This window comes from Artemia franciscana, chromosome 7 (genome assembly GCF_032884065.1).
Source record: "Artemia franciscana chromosome 7, ASM3288406v1, whole genome shotgun sequence".
In the NCBI taxonomy this organism is placed as follows: Eukaryota; Metazoa; Arthropoda; class Branchiopoda; order Anostraca; family Artemiidae; genus Artemia; species Artemia franciscana.
In genome coordinates, this window is record NC_088869.1 from 10,797,999 (window position 1) to 10,813,921 (window position 15,923).

The window sequence follows — 15,923 nt, forward strand, 5'->3', positions numbered from 1 at the left end:
CGTTTTTGAATTAATACATGTTTGATTTTGGCTCTCCGCACATAAATTATTGAAATGAAATTAGTATATTAAATTTTTTTGGCTAAATGGCTTTCTCTTAGTTTTGATCAGACGATTTTGAGAAATAAGGGGTGGGGAAGGAGGCCTAGCTGCCCTCCAGTTTTCCGGTTACTTAAAAAGGCTACTAGAACTTTTAATATTCAACGAACGTTTTTATTAGTAAAAAATATACGTAACTTAAGAATTAACTTACGTAACAAACTCATATTCTTATATTTTTATTATGTGTACGAGGGGGTTTGTACCCTCGTTAATACCTCGCTCTTTAGACTAAATCGTAAGTTTTGTCCAAATTCTTTAAGAATGACCCCTGAATCAAAAAGGCCGTAGAATAAATAGTTGAAATCACTAAAAATATTTTAGCATAAAGAGCGAGGTATTTATCTCCTCCTAAATACCTCGCTCTTTATGCTAAAGTATTTTTAGAACCCCTCATATGCGTAATAATCTCTGTTCGTTTTAAATTTAAGTGCTATTCCTTACTTTCATTTGAAAAAACGTTTTCATGTTTATTTTTTCATTGTTTTTTTATAGTAATGCTAGAAAATCCTGCGCCCTTTTCATTGAATTTTTCTTCCCCCATGACATATTCCTCAAAGGAAAGATCCTCCCACAAAGCCCTCTCCCATCAACCCCACCCCCCAAACCAAAAAATCCCCATGAAAACGTCTATACACTTCCCAATAACCATTACTATATGTAAACACTGGTCAAAGTTTGTAACTTGCAGCCCCTCCCTCAGGGATTGTGGGGGAGTAAGTCATTCCCAAAGACATAGTTATTATGGTTTTTGACTATGCTGAACAAAATGGCTATCTTAAAATTTTAATCTGTTGACTTTTGGAAAAAAATGAGCATGGGAGGGGGCCTATTTGCACTCCAATTTTTTTGGTCACTTAAAAAGAGCACTAGAACTTTTCATTTCCGTTAGAATGAGCCCTCTCGCAACATTCTAGGACCACTTGGTCGATAAGATGACCCCTGGGAAAAAAAAAAAAACAAACAAACAAATAAAGAGGCACCCGTGATTTGTCTTCTGGCAAAAAATACAAAATTCCACATTTTTTAGATAGGAGCTTGAAATTTTTGCTATAGAGTTCTCTGATATACTGAATGCGATAGTGTGATTTTCGTTAAGATTCTATGACTTTTAGGGGATGTTTCCCCCTTTTTTCCAAAATAGTGCAAATTTTCTCAGGCTCGTAACTTTTGATGACAAAGACTAAATTAATTGAAACTTATATATTTAGAATCAGCGTAAAAATTCGATTCTTTTGATGTATCTTTCAGCATCAAAATTCCGTTTTTTAGAGTTTCGTTTACTATTGAGCCGGGTCGCCCCTTACTACAGTTCCTTACCACGAACTGTTTGAAAAGAAAATAATTCGGTATTTCGGGGCTTCTGACATTATTACTCCTTTGCGGAAGTTAGGCTCAAAATTGAAAAAGTATTATATTTTTTCTCTGGGCCCCTTCCACCTCTTAGTTCGTTTATTTTCCCGTTAGTTTTCACCCGTTTTCGCTTTATAGTTGTGTTATCTCTTAGCAGTTCTTTCGTTAGTTGAGTTATGGTTGTGGTATATATGTTTTATCGCTCGTATAGTTGTGTTATTTTCAAATTATACTCCATAATAGAGAGGCTCCGAACACCCAGCATTGTATATTAAGCTCTTAATTTGACGTTTTTTTCTAACGTGACCAGATTCGTCCTGCGCCCTATTCATTGAATTTTTTCCCCCATGGCATATTTCTCCAAGGAAAGATCCTCCCACATAGCCCCCTCCCTCAACCCTACCCCCAAAACCAAAAATATCCCCCCTGAAAGCGTCTGTACACTTCCCAATAACCATTATTATATGTAAACACTGGTTGAAGTTTGTAACTTGCAACCCCTCCCCCAGGGACTGTGGGAGAGTAAGTCATCCCCAAAAACATAGTTATTATGATTTTCGACTATGCTAAACAAAATGGCTATCTCAAAATTTTGATCCGTTGAATTTGGGAAAAAAATGAGCGTGGGAGGGGGCCTAGATGCCCTCCAATTTTTTGGTCACTTAAAAAGGGCACTAGAACTTTTCATTTCCGTTAGAATGAGCCCTCTTGCGACATTCTAGGACCACTTGGTCGATACGATGACCCCTGGGAAAAAAAAAAACAAACAAATAAACACGCACCCGTGATTTGTCTTCTGGCAAAAAATGCAAAATTCCACATTTCTGTAGATAGGAGCTTGAAACTTCTACAGTAGGGTTCTCTGATACGCTGCATCTGATGGTGTCATTTTCGTTAAGATCCTACGACTTTTAGGGGGTGTTTCCCCCTATTTTCCTAAATAAGGCAAATTTTCTCAGGCTCGTAACTTTTGATGGCTAAGACTAAGCTTGATGAAACTTATATATTTAAAATCAGCATTAAAATGCGATTCTTTTGATGTAGCTATTGATATCAAAATTCAATTTTTTAGAGTTTTGGTTACTATTGAGCCGGATCGCTCCTTACTACAGTTCGTTACCACGAACTGTTTGATAACAGATAAATCACTGGTTCTAAGTCGCTGTGAACTTCTCTTTATTTCACAATTCATAATAATCTCTAAATAGGGTTCATACAAGTTTGTCCAGTCTAGATATTTAACTAAGTCACTGAATTAATCATTTTCGATATTTTCAATGCACGTAATAGATTTCTCCTTAGTAACAGAATTAGTTCGTAAACTCGTATTAAATCAAAGATAAGTTTCACATAAGAAGCATAAATACAGTTTATATGAAGCCTAAAAAGTATTTTTGAGGCTTCAATCTTCTTCCCCCCATCCGCTACAATACTACAGATTAAAGTTGTTCTGTATTTTCCGATATACGTGCTTTTTGCATTACTAAATAAAAAAAGTGCTACTTTATGTCTGCTGTTTCGAAGGTATTGCCCCCCCCCCCAAAATAAAAACTCTGCGTACGTGCCTGAGTTGGAGGTGTCGGGATTTTTTTCGGGAGGGGGACTCGTACTTTTTTCGTTTTCTTGTCTGTCGTCTGACACGTTCTTGAACTAGGTAAGAATTATACAAGCTAGAGGACATCAAAATTCTTATTCAGTGAATTCATAAAATTTTACCATTATATTCCAATGCAAAGCTATTATCAAAAACACACTTTAGAATAAAACATATTTTATCACCATTATTGTGACTTTGTTAACAAAAAGGTTGGCCTGTTTGACCTCATTTTGAGTAGTATCATGCAATAGTCTTCAGTCTGTGGAGACACAAAATAGGTCTCTGGGTCGTAAAACACCTTCAAACCGTCCATCCAAGGACCAGCTTTTGTAGGAACTGTAGGGGAAGGTAAAGAAAGGAAGGCGAAAATAATTTTCAACCTGAATGATTGAACCAAGGGGTGCCACTGGCCCCTCCACCCCCTCCATACACCTGAACAGCATTCTAAAAATTTGCAATTCGCGTCGCTTTGCAATGCTTGCCGGCAGTTTCGTTCTATTTGACGGTTTCGCCCAAAAGGTTTATTTTCTGGAGCAGAGACTTTTCCAGAATAATGGTTTTGACATATTGTCCATACATTTAGCTTGGAAATTTTTTCATGGAGCCAACAGCCAGGTTTCCATTTCAATTAGTTCTGGCCATATTGAGGGCCATTTAGAAGGCCTACTCTATGGATTTGGTCTCTGTCTATCTGGATGATGTAACCCAAACACCCAAGTCAATTATTAATTCAAATAGAACCAAGAAAATTTGCTATTGAGCAACTAGAACCAAGGAAATGTCCGTCTGGGTTCAGGTCTACGTCCCTCACAACCCCCAAAAATATGATACTTTTATAAGGTTCCAATAATTTCTTATACTTTCAAGCACCTTTGGTACTCAGTTTTAAAGATTGTGAGCAAGCGTTCGATACTGTTGATAGAAGAGCTTTAGCAAAGGTCTTATCCTTGCATGGTATTAAATAAAAAAAAAGTTTTTTTTTTACTGCAAGTAAGGAGCGACACTAAAACTTAAAACGAACAGAACAGTTGTCCCCTCCTTAACGCCTGGCTCTTTACGTTTAAGTTCGACTCTTTCTCACAACTCTACTTTTTAAAAAAATGACTTCAGCGTAAAGAGCGAGACGTCGAGGAGGGGACCACTCCTTTCATATATGGAATGGTTTATGTTCGTTTTAAATTTTAATATCGCTCCTTACTTGCAGTTAAAAAAAAAACCTTTTTTTTATTAAATTTCTGAACGTTTTTGAATTAATGCATGTTTTGACTTTGGCTCACCGCATATGAATAATTAAAACGAAATTTGCCTATTAATTTTTTTTGGGCTAAATGGTTTTCTCTTAGTTTGAATCGGACGATTTTGATAAAAAAGGGGTGGGGGAGGAGGCCCAGTTGCCCTCCAATTTTTTGTTACTTAAAAAGGCAGCTATAACTTTTTTATTTTTTTTTTACGTACGTTTTTATTTAGTAACACATATACGTAACTTACGAATTAACTTACGCAACGAACTTCTATATTTGTATATTTTTATTACGTATATGAAGCCCCCCCCCCTCGTCAATACCTCGCTCTTTACAATGAAGCTTGAATTTTGTCCCAATTCTCTAGGATTGGCCCCTGAATCACAAAGGCCGAAGAATAAAGTCGAAATTACAAAAATGCTTCAACGTAAAGAGCGAGGTATTGTGGAGGCGACGGACCCCTTATATACGTAATAATTTCTGTTCGCTTTATGTTTTAATGCTAATTAAAAATTTGTTTAAAAATACTAATTAATTAATTATTTTCTAATCGTTTTTTTTAATAATGCTAGAAAATCCTGCCCTCCTTTATGGAAATTCTCTTTCTTCATGATGAATTCCTCCAAGGAAAGATCCTCCCACGTAACCTCCTATCCCCCCCCCCCCGCAACATGAAAAAGTCCCGCTGAAAACGCCTGCATACTTCCCAATAGCCATTACTATATGTAAACAATGGTCAAAGTTTGTAACTTGCAGCCCCTTCTCCGGGGACTGTGGGGGATTAAGTCTTCCCGAAAAACATAATTATTAGGTTTTTCGACTATGCTGAACAAAATGGCTATCTCAAAATTTTGATCCAGTGACTTTGGGAAAAAATGAGCATGGGAGGGGGCCTACGTGCCCTCCATTTTTGGTAAAAAGGCACTAGAACTATTAATTTCCGTTAGAGTGAGCCCTCTCGCTACATTCTAGGACCACTGGGTCTATACAACCACCCCTGGGAAGAAAAAACAACAACAAACAAATAAACACGCATGCGTGATCTGTCTTCTTGGAAAAAAATACAAAATTCCACATTTTTGTAGATCAGAGCTTGAAACTTCTACAGTAGGGTTCTCTGATACGCTGAATCTGATAGTACGATTTTCGTTAAGATTCATAGATTTTCATGGGGTGTTTTCCCCTATTTTCTATAATAAGGCAAATTTTCTCAGGCTCGTAACTTTTGATGGGTAAGACTAGACTTGAAGCAACTTATATATCTAAAATCAGCATGAAAATGCAATTCTTTTGATGTAACTACTGGTATCAAAATTCCGATTTTTAGGGTTTCGGTTACTATTGAGCCGGGTCGCTCCTTACTAAAGTTCGTTATCACGAACTGTTTGATACCAGACAAATACACTAGAGTGATGAGTGCTATGCACGATAATAACACTACTGTGGTTAAGGTAGAATATGAGGTTAGCACCTAGTTTTGTATTAAATCAGGAGTTAAGCAGGGTTGTGTTTAATCCCCCTCTATATGAATCATTTTGAAGGACTTTGTCTTAAGAACCCCAGGAAAGGCAATGGGAAACCACGGAATCAAATGGGGAGAAAAAAATTTCATGGACTCAGATTATGCTGATGATTTAAACATTCTAGATGAAAGTGTGAGCAAAATGAATAAGCCTTTAGATATTTCGAGTTCAGGGTGCTAGAATAGGTTTCAAAATCAACGTTAAGAAGACTAAGTCGCTAAGGCTACGAATAAGTGTAGATGAAAAAGCTGACGTTGGGTAAAGAAAAGATTGAGCAGATGGGCAGCTTCACTTACCTTTGTAATATTATTAGTAGAGACGGTGAGAGCAGTGAAGGTGTTAAAAGTAGAATAGTCAAGGCTCAGGTATTTTTTTCACAGTTAAAAAAAAGTTTAGAAGAATAGGAAGATAAGTCTGCAAACCAAGATTAGAATATTGGAAGCTAAGGTGATGACAGTGGTCAAATATGGTTCTGAAGCATGAACGCCCCGAAAAGTGGATGAAGATTTGCTAGATGTTTTCCAGAGAAATTGCCTACGGACTGTTCTGGGTATACGGCTGACTGACCATATTTCAAACAGTAGGCTGTACGAAAAATGTGGTTCAACCCCACCTTCTATGGCTATAATGAAAGAAAGGTTGAGATAGCTAGGATACGTTCTGCGGATGAAAGGTGACAGACTGTCGAAGATTGTGCTTTTTGGACAACCGTCTAGGGCTAAACGGAGAACAGGTCGTCCTCATTTGGGGTGGGAGGATGTCATAAAGAAAGATTTAAAGGAAATGGGAACTTCCTGGGAGGGTGTGAAGAAGGAGGCTTTGAATAGATTGAGATGGAGGAGGAGTATACGTAGCTGTGTTGGCATCAGGGGGCTTGGTGCTGTGGTGAATTATTAGTAGTAGTAGTAGAAGTGTGCAAAATTGCCTCCTATGGCGGCAACAGTTGTATGCATTTAGTTAAGGCATTGAATGGCGGTAGCAACAAAGGGATATAAGAAATTAGACAACACCAAGCATTTTTTTGAAACTAGCCTAGTCATTACTTACATTTCAGCCCCCTGAATCAAAAAGAAAAAAGCCTCTCAGGCTCCCCCTAGCAATCATACTAATTCATAATTTACAACCCGGCTTTGTTATTATTTTTTAATGCAAAAATTTTGGGCCAAAAACTTGTAAAATCACATACATGATCCAAAAAGCTCTCAACTACCTTTACCTTATATTACCAAATGAATTATAATCCGTTTTTAATCTTCTGTCATTTCAATTACCATAGTGTTTCCCTATTATTCATTAATTTGAAGTATTTTGAAAAGTTCCTCTACCACACATGAAATAAATTCATGCAACTGACTCGGATATAGCATCCAGATATCTTGTGTCTATTGGAAGTTCTTAAGCCCAACTGGCCAACCATTACAAAAAAAAAAGCAAAGAAAGATATAACTCAATGAAAAGACAACAAACGAGACTGCGGCAAGTAGAGTGAAAAGATGAAAGACTAAAACGACGCAAATATTTCGCCTGTATGTAAACTAGGCGTTTAAAGCACAAAAATTACAAATATAAAAAAAAAAAAAAACTAAAAACATATAAAACCACCACCAATATTAATTAATTACAATTGTCGCAACTGATCCACGTAGGGAACAGAAGCTATTAGAGTTATTTCGATGAGAACACCAAAGCAACTAAGTAAAAAAGTATAAAAATGGAAAGAAAATTAATTATTCTGTTGTGAAATAATCCTCCTGTTAGCTATTCTTTAGCTTTATTTATTATTATTATTTAGCTTTATTTACCTGTATTAGCTTTTAAGGTGAGGCTATTCACAACCCCTTGTTTCACCAAAACAGGGTGGCATCAATGTGCGTAGGGAAACATGTATTAATGTTATGTCTACGTAAAATTCCTTTAAGCATCTTTCCCAAAACAGGAAAATAAGGCAAATGAATGAAACTTTTAGACACAATTAACTAGAAGACTACAACACTCCAACAACCATCTTATTATGTTTAATACGACTGTTTTCTATTATTTTATTAATGAATTCAATTTGGTAACTGCTAGAAAATAAAATATCCTTCAAATACAATAATTCAAAATCCAGAAATTCCTGGGAACAAATTCTGAAAGCCCTATCCATCAGTGAAATCACAATCCCTTGTTTCATCAAAACAGGATGGCACAAATGAAAATTCAAATATCTATCATTGCGCGTAGGCTTTCTATATATTGAGAACAGTAAATGGAAATTACTTTTAATTAATGAAACATCAAGAAAAGATAGCTTGTCATTTCCCTCAAACTCCACTTTAAATTTTATGTTTTTATCAAAATTATTTCAAAAATAATCTCAAAGATGGAGTCAGGAATTATGGCTTCTCCTGATAAAGTTGAGGCTCCTCAGGAACTGAGCCGAAATTGTAGGAAAACTAAACACTTTTAATATGAGCAGAACTGAAAAAGATCCCAAAAAATGACATTAAAATACTTTCTGATTTGAAAAAGGATAAGGTCCTAGCTATCACTAGAGCAGATAAAGGCAATACTGTTGATTATGATCGTCAAATGAAAACCATTATTTCTGATACCGTTACTTACAAAAAACTAGATTTTGATCTTACGGATAAATATGTAGAGTCAACCAAAAAGCAATTGGAGTCACTGAAAAACAATTTATACAATACCTTACAATTTTATAAAAAAAAAAAAAATATCCAAGGGTTTGTTCTGCACCCAAGATTTATGGTCTACCCAAAATTCATAAGACTGGAGCCCCCCTCCATCCCATTGCATCAACTTTGTCGTCACCTGTTTCAAAATTAGGAAAGTGGTTGTCGGTGGCATTGCGTCCTCTCTTAGGAACACAGAAATCATATTCGAAAAATTTGGCTGATGTTACTAATAAGTTGAATAAGTTTACATTGGAGGAGAATTCAATTCTCTGTAGTATTGATGTGTTTTCCACGTATCCGAATTGTAATGCAAAAAAGTACGGAGATATATTAAGGATTAAATTACAAAAGCACTTTGATTTAATACAAGATGTAACCTTGGCTAGTTTGTATATTAATGTCATTTTGAAGTTGGTATCCTGGTAAATGAATATTCTTTTTATTTTGGTTTTAGAGGAGAATTTTACAAGCAGGTATTTGGTTTACTTTTGGGGGCATCCCTCAATCCTTTGCTGGCAAATCTTTTCATGGATTCTATTGATACCTCCGCTATAAACGGTTTTAGGCTCTCCCCTTGTTCCTGGGGTAGGTTCATGGATGATGTGGTTTGCATTTGGAAACACGGTTTAGATTCCCTAGGTCTTTCCCGTAAACATCGTAAACATCTTTTCCGTTCTCAATATACAGAAAGCCTACGCACAATCATAGATATTTGAATTTTCATTTGCGCCACCCTGTTTTGGTGAAACGAGGGGTTGTGATTTCACCGGGAGATAGTTTTCAAAATTTGATACCAGGAATTTCTGGATTTTGAATTATTGTATTTGAAGGATATTTTATTTTTTAATAGTTACCCAATTAAAATCATTGATACAACAAGTAGAAAATAGACGTATTAAACATAATAATAGGGTTATTGGAGTGGTGTAGTCCTAGAGTTAATTGTGTCTAAAAGTTTCATTCCTTTGCCTTATTTTCCTGTTTTGGGAAAGATGCTTAAACGAATTTTACGTAAACATAACATTGATACATGTTTCCCATCGGTAAGACCAATAGGTAGTTTCCTTAATTTCGCGAAAGATTTAACCCAGGGAAATTTAGTTAGCGGGTCGTATAGAATTACTTGTTCTTGTGGGAAGTTTTATATTGGTAGAACTCACCAACAATTTCTTGAAAGACTTATTGAGTATCACAAATCAATAGAAAAACCCTATAATTAAGCAAGCCTCGTGAAATTCTTGTTTCGGCTCTGAATGAACATATTTTTTTTCATCCTGAACATTTTGTACAATTTGATGAGGTCTGGGCTATTTCTAATGATAGAGGTTTTTCTCAGTGGACAAGAGAGGCTATAAAAATTAAGAAAAACATATTTTTGCTAATGTTTCAATAAATAGAGACATGAGAAATTTAAATTTCAACCCAATTTAAGATTGTCTTATGAAAATGAACCATAGTCAATAAGGGAATTAAGTTTTTTACATTATCACCACGGAATGAGATAACCTACTAAACCAAAAGAATTTTTGTCAAGAATAGCTAACAGGATGATTATTTTGCAACAAAATAATTATCTTCATTCAGTTTTATATCTTTTTTTACTCAGTTGCTTTGGTGTTTTCATCAAAATAACTTTAATAGTTTCTGTTCCGTACATGGATCAGTTGCGACAAATGTATTTTATAATTATTGGTGGTGGTTTTATTTGTATTTAGTTTATTTTAGTTTTTTCATCTTCGTTTCTTTTGTGCGCAAAACACCTAGTTTACATACAAACAAAATATCTGCTTTGTTTTGGTCTTTCATCTTTTCACTCTACTGGCTGCAGTCTCGTTTGTTGTCTTTTCTTTCTTTTATCTCTCTTTGTTGTTTTTTTCTAGTATCTATTGTATGGGCTGGTAGCACCCATTGATGAAGCCATGAATCTTATCATAAAATTATATTAACCTAAATAACTTCTTTATATTAAATTAATACCGTAATTCAAATAGCCTAGGCCAGTAGCACCCATTGATGGAGCAATGAATCTTATCATAAAATTAAGCCATATTAAATTAAATAACTTACCAAATTTGAAAATAGAACTGGAATGTTCAGAAATTTTTTTGGTCTGTGGGTCAATTTGATATACATCAGTACAATTTTCAACCTTCCAGCATATTGGGTTTCCAAATGTTATCTCCCGCTCTATTAAGGGACGCAACCTCACAGCTACCAATATGTTATCACACATCTTGCAGCTTAGTATCTGAAAAAGAATATGTTTTTATTTTTAGCACACATATAGGAAAGCCAAAGCAACAAACCACGAAAAAGCATATGCAAGAATTACTTTCTGGTGATAAATTGCGCGAAGTTTATGGAGATTTCGAAAAATATCTATCCATTAGAGTTAATTCTGGAACCTAGCTATGGGACAAGACAATATGACCATTTTTTTGATTTAAATATCAATATTTCTGATAATAACAAATTATAATAAAATTGCTATCAAATACATAATAAAATTGACGATTTCAATTTTGAAGTAATGAATTTCCCATAGCTCAAAAGTAATATACATTCAAATATCACTGATTCAGCTTTTTAATACCTCTTCAGAACTAGTAGGCAAGTATTTCACAAGTTTTACCTAACATAGGGATACCATAAAAGAGCTTTATGGTAGATGTTCCACCTCGCCAGGTAAGGAAACTAAAGCATCAAAACCCATTTAGGCAGGTGGTATTCCACTGAGGAGCTCTAACGGGAGGTAAGCACTTGGAAATATTTCGTTTGATTTAAGGTGCTTTTGCATACAAATTTACAACAGTTTACATTTATTAATGACAACTTTGCATGGATTTGGACATTTCAATTTGGTTGATGATATTTGATGGTTATGCTGTTTTGTCCTAGGTAATTGGATAGATAAGTAAGGTAAAGACCTTGTTCGAGTGCTCGTTTTATCTCAATTGCTGGATTAGGAAGACAGTTCTTTTCTTCTTCTTGTTCCTCTCTTATTTTTTTCCTAACCAAGTAATCACCTCTAACACAATATTTTGATGACAAAATAATGGTGACAAAAGAGTTTACACAATATATGAATAAATATATGATATATATACATATATATATATATATATATATATATATATATATATATATATATATATATATTAATGGTCTATATATTATTAAAAGCCTTATATTGTTTTTATGAGTCTGAACGTCGGCCCGAAAAATGCCACCCCCTAGAAATTCTCCTGGAAAATTCCTTGTGGCGAAATATTCTCCCATAAAAATCCTTCCTCTCTCCTGCTGAAAATATCCCTGAAAAACTACCCAATGCGGAAAATTTTTAGAATTTTTTAAATAAAATTATTCAGTTTTAGTGAACATTACTTATAGTCCACACTCTTCCCAAATATAATAAGTGCTGTCATAACATTCTTGTAGCCCCTATTTAATGCCCAAATTTAGCCCTAGGCCACATACGAAAGTTTGCTGGTTTGCAGTATTTTTCAATACTTGCTTCTTTTTAAAGCAATTAGTTCATAATACCAATATAAAAAAGAAAGCTTTTGCATAGATGTATCCAAAAGTTATATCCAGACATTAGAAGGGGGATAGGGGGTTGGTGGCAAAGCTAAAGGGATAAGGAAGTACAATTGCCCCTGATGTTGTATCTGCTAGGATATATTTACATATATTTCATGAAAGATAAGCCTCTTTCATTGTCCATGGGATGGCAGAGGAATTGACATCGCCCTTGGGTGGTGAAAAATGTTGGGAGGGGACTTGAATGGTATTATGATAACATTCTTGGGTATGACCTCTTCAGAACTAAACAAATTAATCAGAATTTTTTTTTAAGAGGTGTTGAAAACAGACCTAATGACTAGGTATTCCAGTGACTAGGTACTACAAGTGACTGAACAACAATCAATAAATAAGTTTCTTTTTAAAAAATTGACCATGCTTCTATTGTCACAATCAGTCTTATCAATAAATCAATGTTAAATAATGTCTCAGTTATAATTTTGCAACTTCGCAAAAATTATAACTTTTATTAAAGTCAAAAATGTAAGAATTTGAATTAAGCACCAAGACACTAACCAGAAACAGTTTCTACTATCAGGCTGGATTGGCTTTCCAAGTCTACAAAATTTTTTTCTCCCCACACATAATGGTCTGTCAGCTATCCATTATTTGCAAATAATAGAAATAAATAATGAAAAGCTAAGCCAGATTTGCTTTCCATCTCAACATCAAAGGCCTTTAAGTATTGATGGTAGAATAAGTTCAGCCATACCATTTGGTGAGATAAGAACATTTCTAAATACAGAAATATATTTAGAAATGTAATGCTTAAGAAGAATTTCTTATGTTTTGATTTAGGCCTGGTGTTGGGATTGGCAATGAAGGACATTTAATACCTTACATTACCTTAAATTACAGCTTGGAGCAATCTAAGGATGTCCCTCCTTGTAGAGCTCCACAGTTGACAAGAATAGAATAAGTTCAGTCATACCCATTTGGTGAGATAAGAACATTTCTAAATACAGCAATATATTTAGAAACACAATACTTAAGAAGAATTTCTTATGTTTTGATTTAGGCCTGGTGTTGGGATTGGCAATGAAGGACATTTATTACCTTACATTACCTTAAACTGCAGCTTGGAGCAATCTAAAGATCTCCCATTGTTTTCCTGTGTAATTGTCTGGCCTCCACCTATGGAGTTGATATTGACACCCTTCGAGTAAATATAAAAAGACTTACAAGTAGCCAACAACCCTCCGGTAGATACCCTCTCCTCCCCTTTTCTCAGTGTCATCAACTGAATTAAAAAAATGAATCATACAGAAATCTTTTGAAACAAAATGCAATTTGTTTCTATAGTGATAGTCCTAAAGAAGATCAAACAAAGCACAAAGCTCTAATAAAGGAATTGAAACACCAAAAAGCTAATGGAAAAGTGGACTTGATAATTTGTAAAGGTGCCATTAAACTTTCAGAACTTTGCTTTTGTATGTTAATGCTATTAACATACAAAAGCAAAGTTCTGAAATTTTACTAGGGAGGCTATCAACATTGAAACCAAGGAACTTCATTCCTTGAGAGGTAGGAATCTAAGAGAATGTATGACTATTAAGTATAAGTGGGAACCAAAGAACTAGGAATATTGTTGGACACTGCAGTGAAATGACAAGGAATAAACAGCAGGTGAGAAAGTAAACACTGGAAATAGAAGCAAAAGAAAAGGTTAGTATCAGACAAAGAAACAATATTATGGACACTACTAGGCAGTTAAGAGAAAGTATTAGATGGTGCAAGACTATAATCATTTAAACAATTTACAGGGTAGAAGGAGGCAGAGTCATCAGTGGAACATTGGAGCAGTCAGAGGGACTGCACCAGCTGGCAAGTTTTTTTGTACAATGGCACCCTTACAAATTATCAACTCCACTTTTCCTAGAGCTTTTTGGCATTTCATCCCCTTAATTAGAGCTTTGTGCTTTGTTGATCTTCCTTAGGACTGTCACTATAGAAACATATTGTACCTTTTGTTTCTGTATGATTTGTTTTTTTCAATTCAGCTGATGACACAGAGAAAAGGAGAGGAAGGGGCAGTTACCTGAGGGTTGTTGGCTACTTGTAAGTCCTTTTATATTTACTGGGAGGGTGTCAATAATTAAACAGGAAAACAGCATCATCAGTCTAGGGGGGGATTCCATATGCAATAATATTCAAGCATCTTTCAAAGTGCTGATGCTCAGAACAAGCAATCTGACAAACATTATTCTTGGTCAAGGGAGCTACAGGAGGTTTAGACAGTTCTGAAGTCACTGTGGAAGCCACTAGGTCCTGGACAGTTTACACAGAGCATGCATATTGAAATGAATATTCTATGTGTGATACTCTACTTGCAATAGCACTAACATGAGTAAAAATTTCCCTTTTGATTTCAGTCCTCAGCTGGGAAAGGGCTAGGGATAATTGACTATTTGTAGCAAACTCCTTTTTTAGGTCTTCCCAGAAAGCTTTCAAGGAATTATCCATGACAGAAGCCTTATTTGTTATCATAGCATGCTCACTACTAGGGAGAGGAGGAGGGATAACTTCACAAGCTGGGCAGGACCATGTACATGTAAGTGACAGCATTAGTTTAGTTAACAGTTTATTTTCCCCAGGAGACAGGTCTAAACATTCACCACAGATCCATTTTTCACAAATGTCACACTCAATGGCTAAAAACTCCTCATTTAACTCAGTAGTACATGCTGCACATTTATGATAGTCTTTGACTGGGCTGATATGTTTGCATTTGGCCTTGTTGGACTTCAGGAATATTAGCAGCATAGAAAAAGTTGTTACCTACCAGTGCATTTAAAATTTGTAGCATTATGTTATGTTGTCAACATTGTCATAACTTCTTTTTATTATGTTTAGTGTGACAAGCTTTAAAGCTTACCATATTTGGTATTAATAAATAAATAAATTACATAAGGTTTCTAGATGGTAGGCTATAACAGATTTTGGTAAAACTTTAGTTTTGTCACAAGCTGTCTAAACTGGGAACTAGGCACCATAGTTTCCACGAATAGCACTTAGAAATGCTAATTATAGAAGTGCATCCATTTCTGGTTGACCCTCCTCCTCCATGGAGCAAATTAAAATGCATAAAGTAGGCAGGGTTTTGAAGCCAAGGGGAATGTTGGGGTTGTAAAATATGAATGAAATTATATTTTAAATACTAATTCTAGTCATCACTAGTAATTTCTGTGTAGTAGGAAGTTAAAAGATAATTTAAACTAATGTACCTATTAATGCTAATATCCAAGATGGTTCACTTTCAAGTTTTTAAATTAGCCAGATGTTTCTGAATAATTACAATAGTAGCTACTGTGACATTGGCCTGTGGCAAATTTAAACTGGCAAATCAGAGTGATTAGTTAAATATTATGAAAGGTAGGAAGTGCAAGGTCCAATTTTGCTTACAGGTAACATTAGCTATAGAGCAAAACATATTAGTCCATTAGCCCTGCAGACAGCAGGGCAAGGTCTGATTGGTTAAGCCTTGTTTGTTATGGTCATCATCTTTCATCATTGCAACCCTATTTTCCCAGAAATTGCAGTTAGTCAAGGGCAAGCTTCTGTGGTATGAAAAGTTTGAAGGGAGGATATTTTAGTTTTTTGTGAGCTTTTTATTATTTTGAATTACTGTATATAGCTAGATTCTGATGATTATATATTGTCTTTATGTCATTATTGATTCATATTGCCCAGCCTCAACATTTCCCTTGGCTTCAAAATCCTGCCTACTTCATGCATTTTTAGTTTGTTGAAGGGGGATTTTAAAAATCTAACAAATGGACATGCTTCTCTAATAAAGACATAGAAACAATATGTGACCATGAGAACCTTGCTATAGGCAGTAACATGCATT

General features: G+C 35.1%; 1 protein-coding gene across 2 annotated transcripts in view; it reads right to left on the reverse strand.

Annotated features, from left to right (window-relative positions):
* Positions 1–15,923, reverse strand: part of LOC136028833 (kinesin-related protein 4-like) — a 156,470-nt gene that overhangs the window by 94,977 nt on the left and 45,570 nt on the right. Inside the window, exon 2 of one of the 2 annotated variants that reach the window (XM_065706764.1) lies at positions 10,559–10,739. The exons of the other annotated variant lie outside the window; for it this stretch is intronic. Within the exon in view, the coding sequence (XP_065562836.1) occupies positions 10,559–10,724 (166 nt within the window). The 5' untranslated portion in view covers positions 10,725–10,739. The remainder of the gene's footprint in view (positions 1–10,558; positions 10,740–15,923) is intronic. 2 annotated transcript variants of the gene reach the window in all.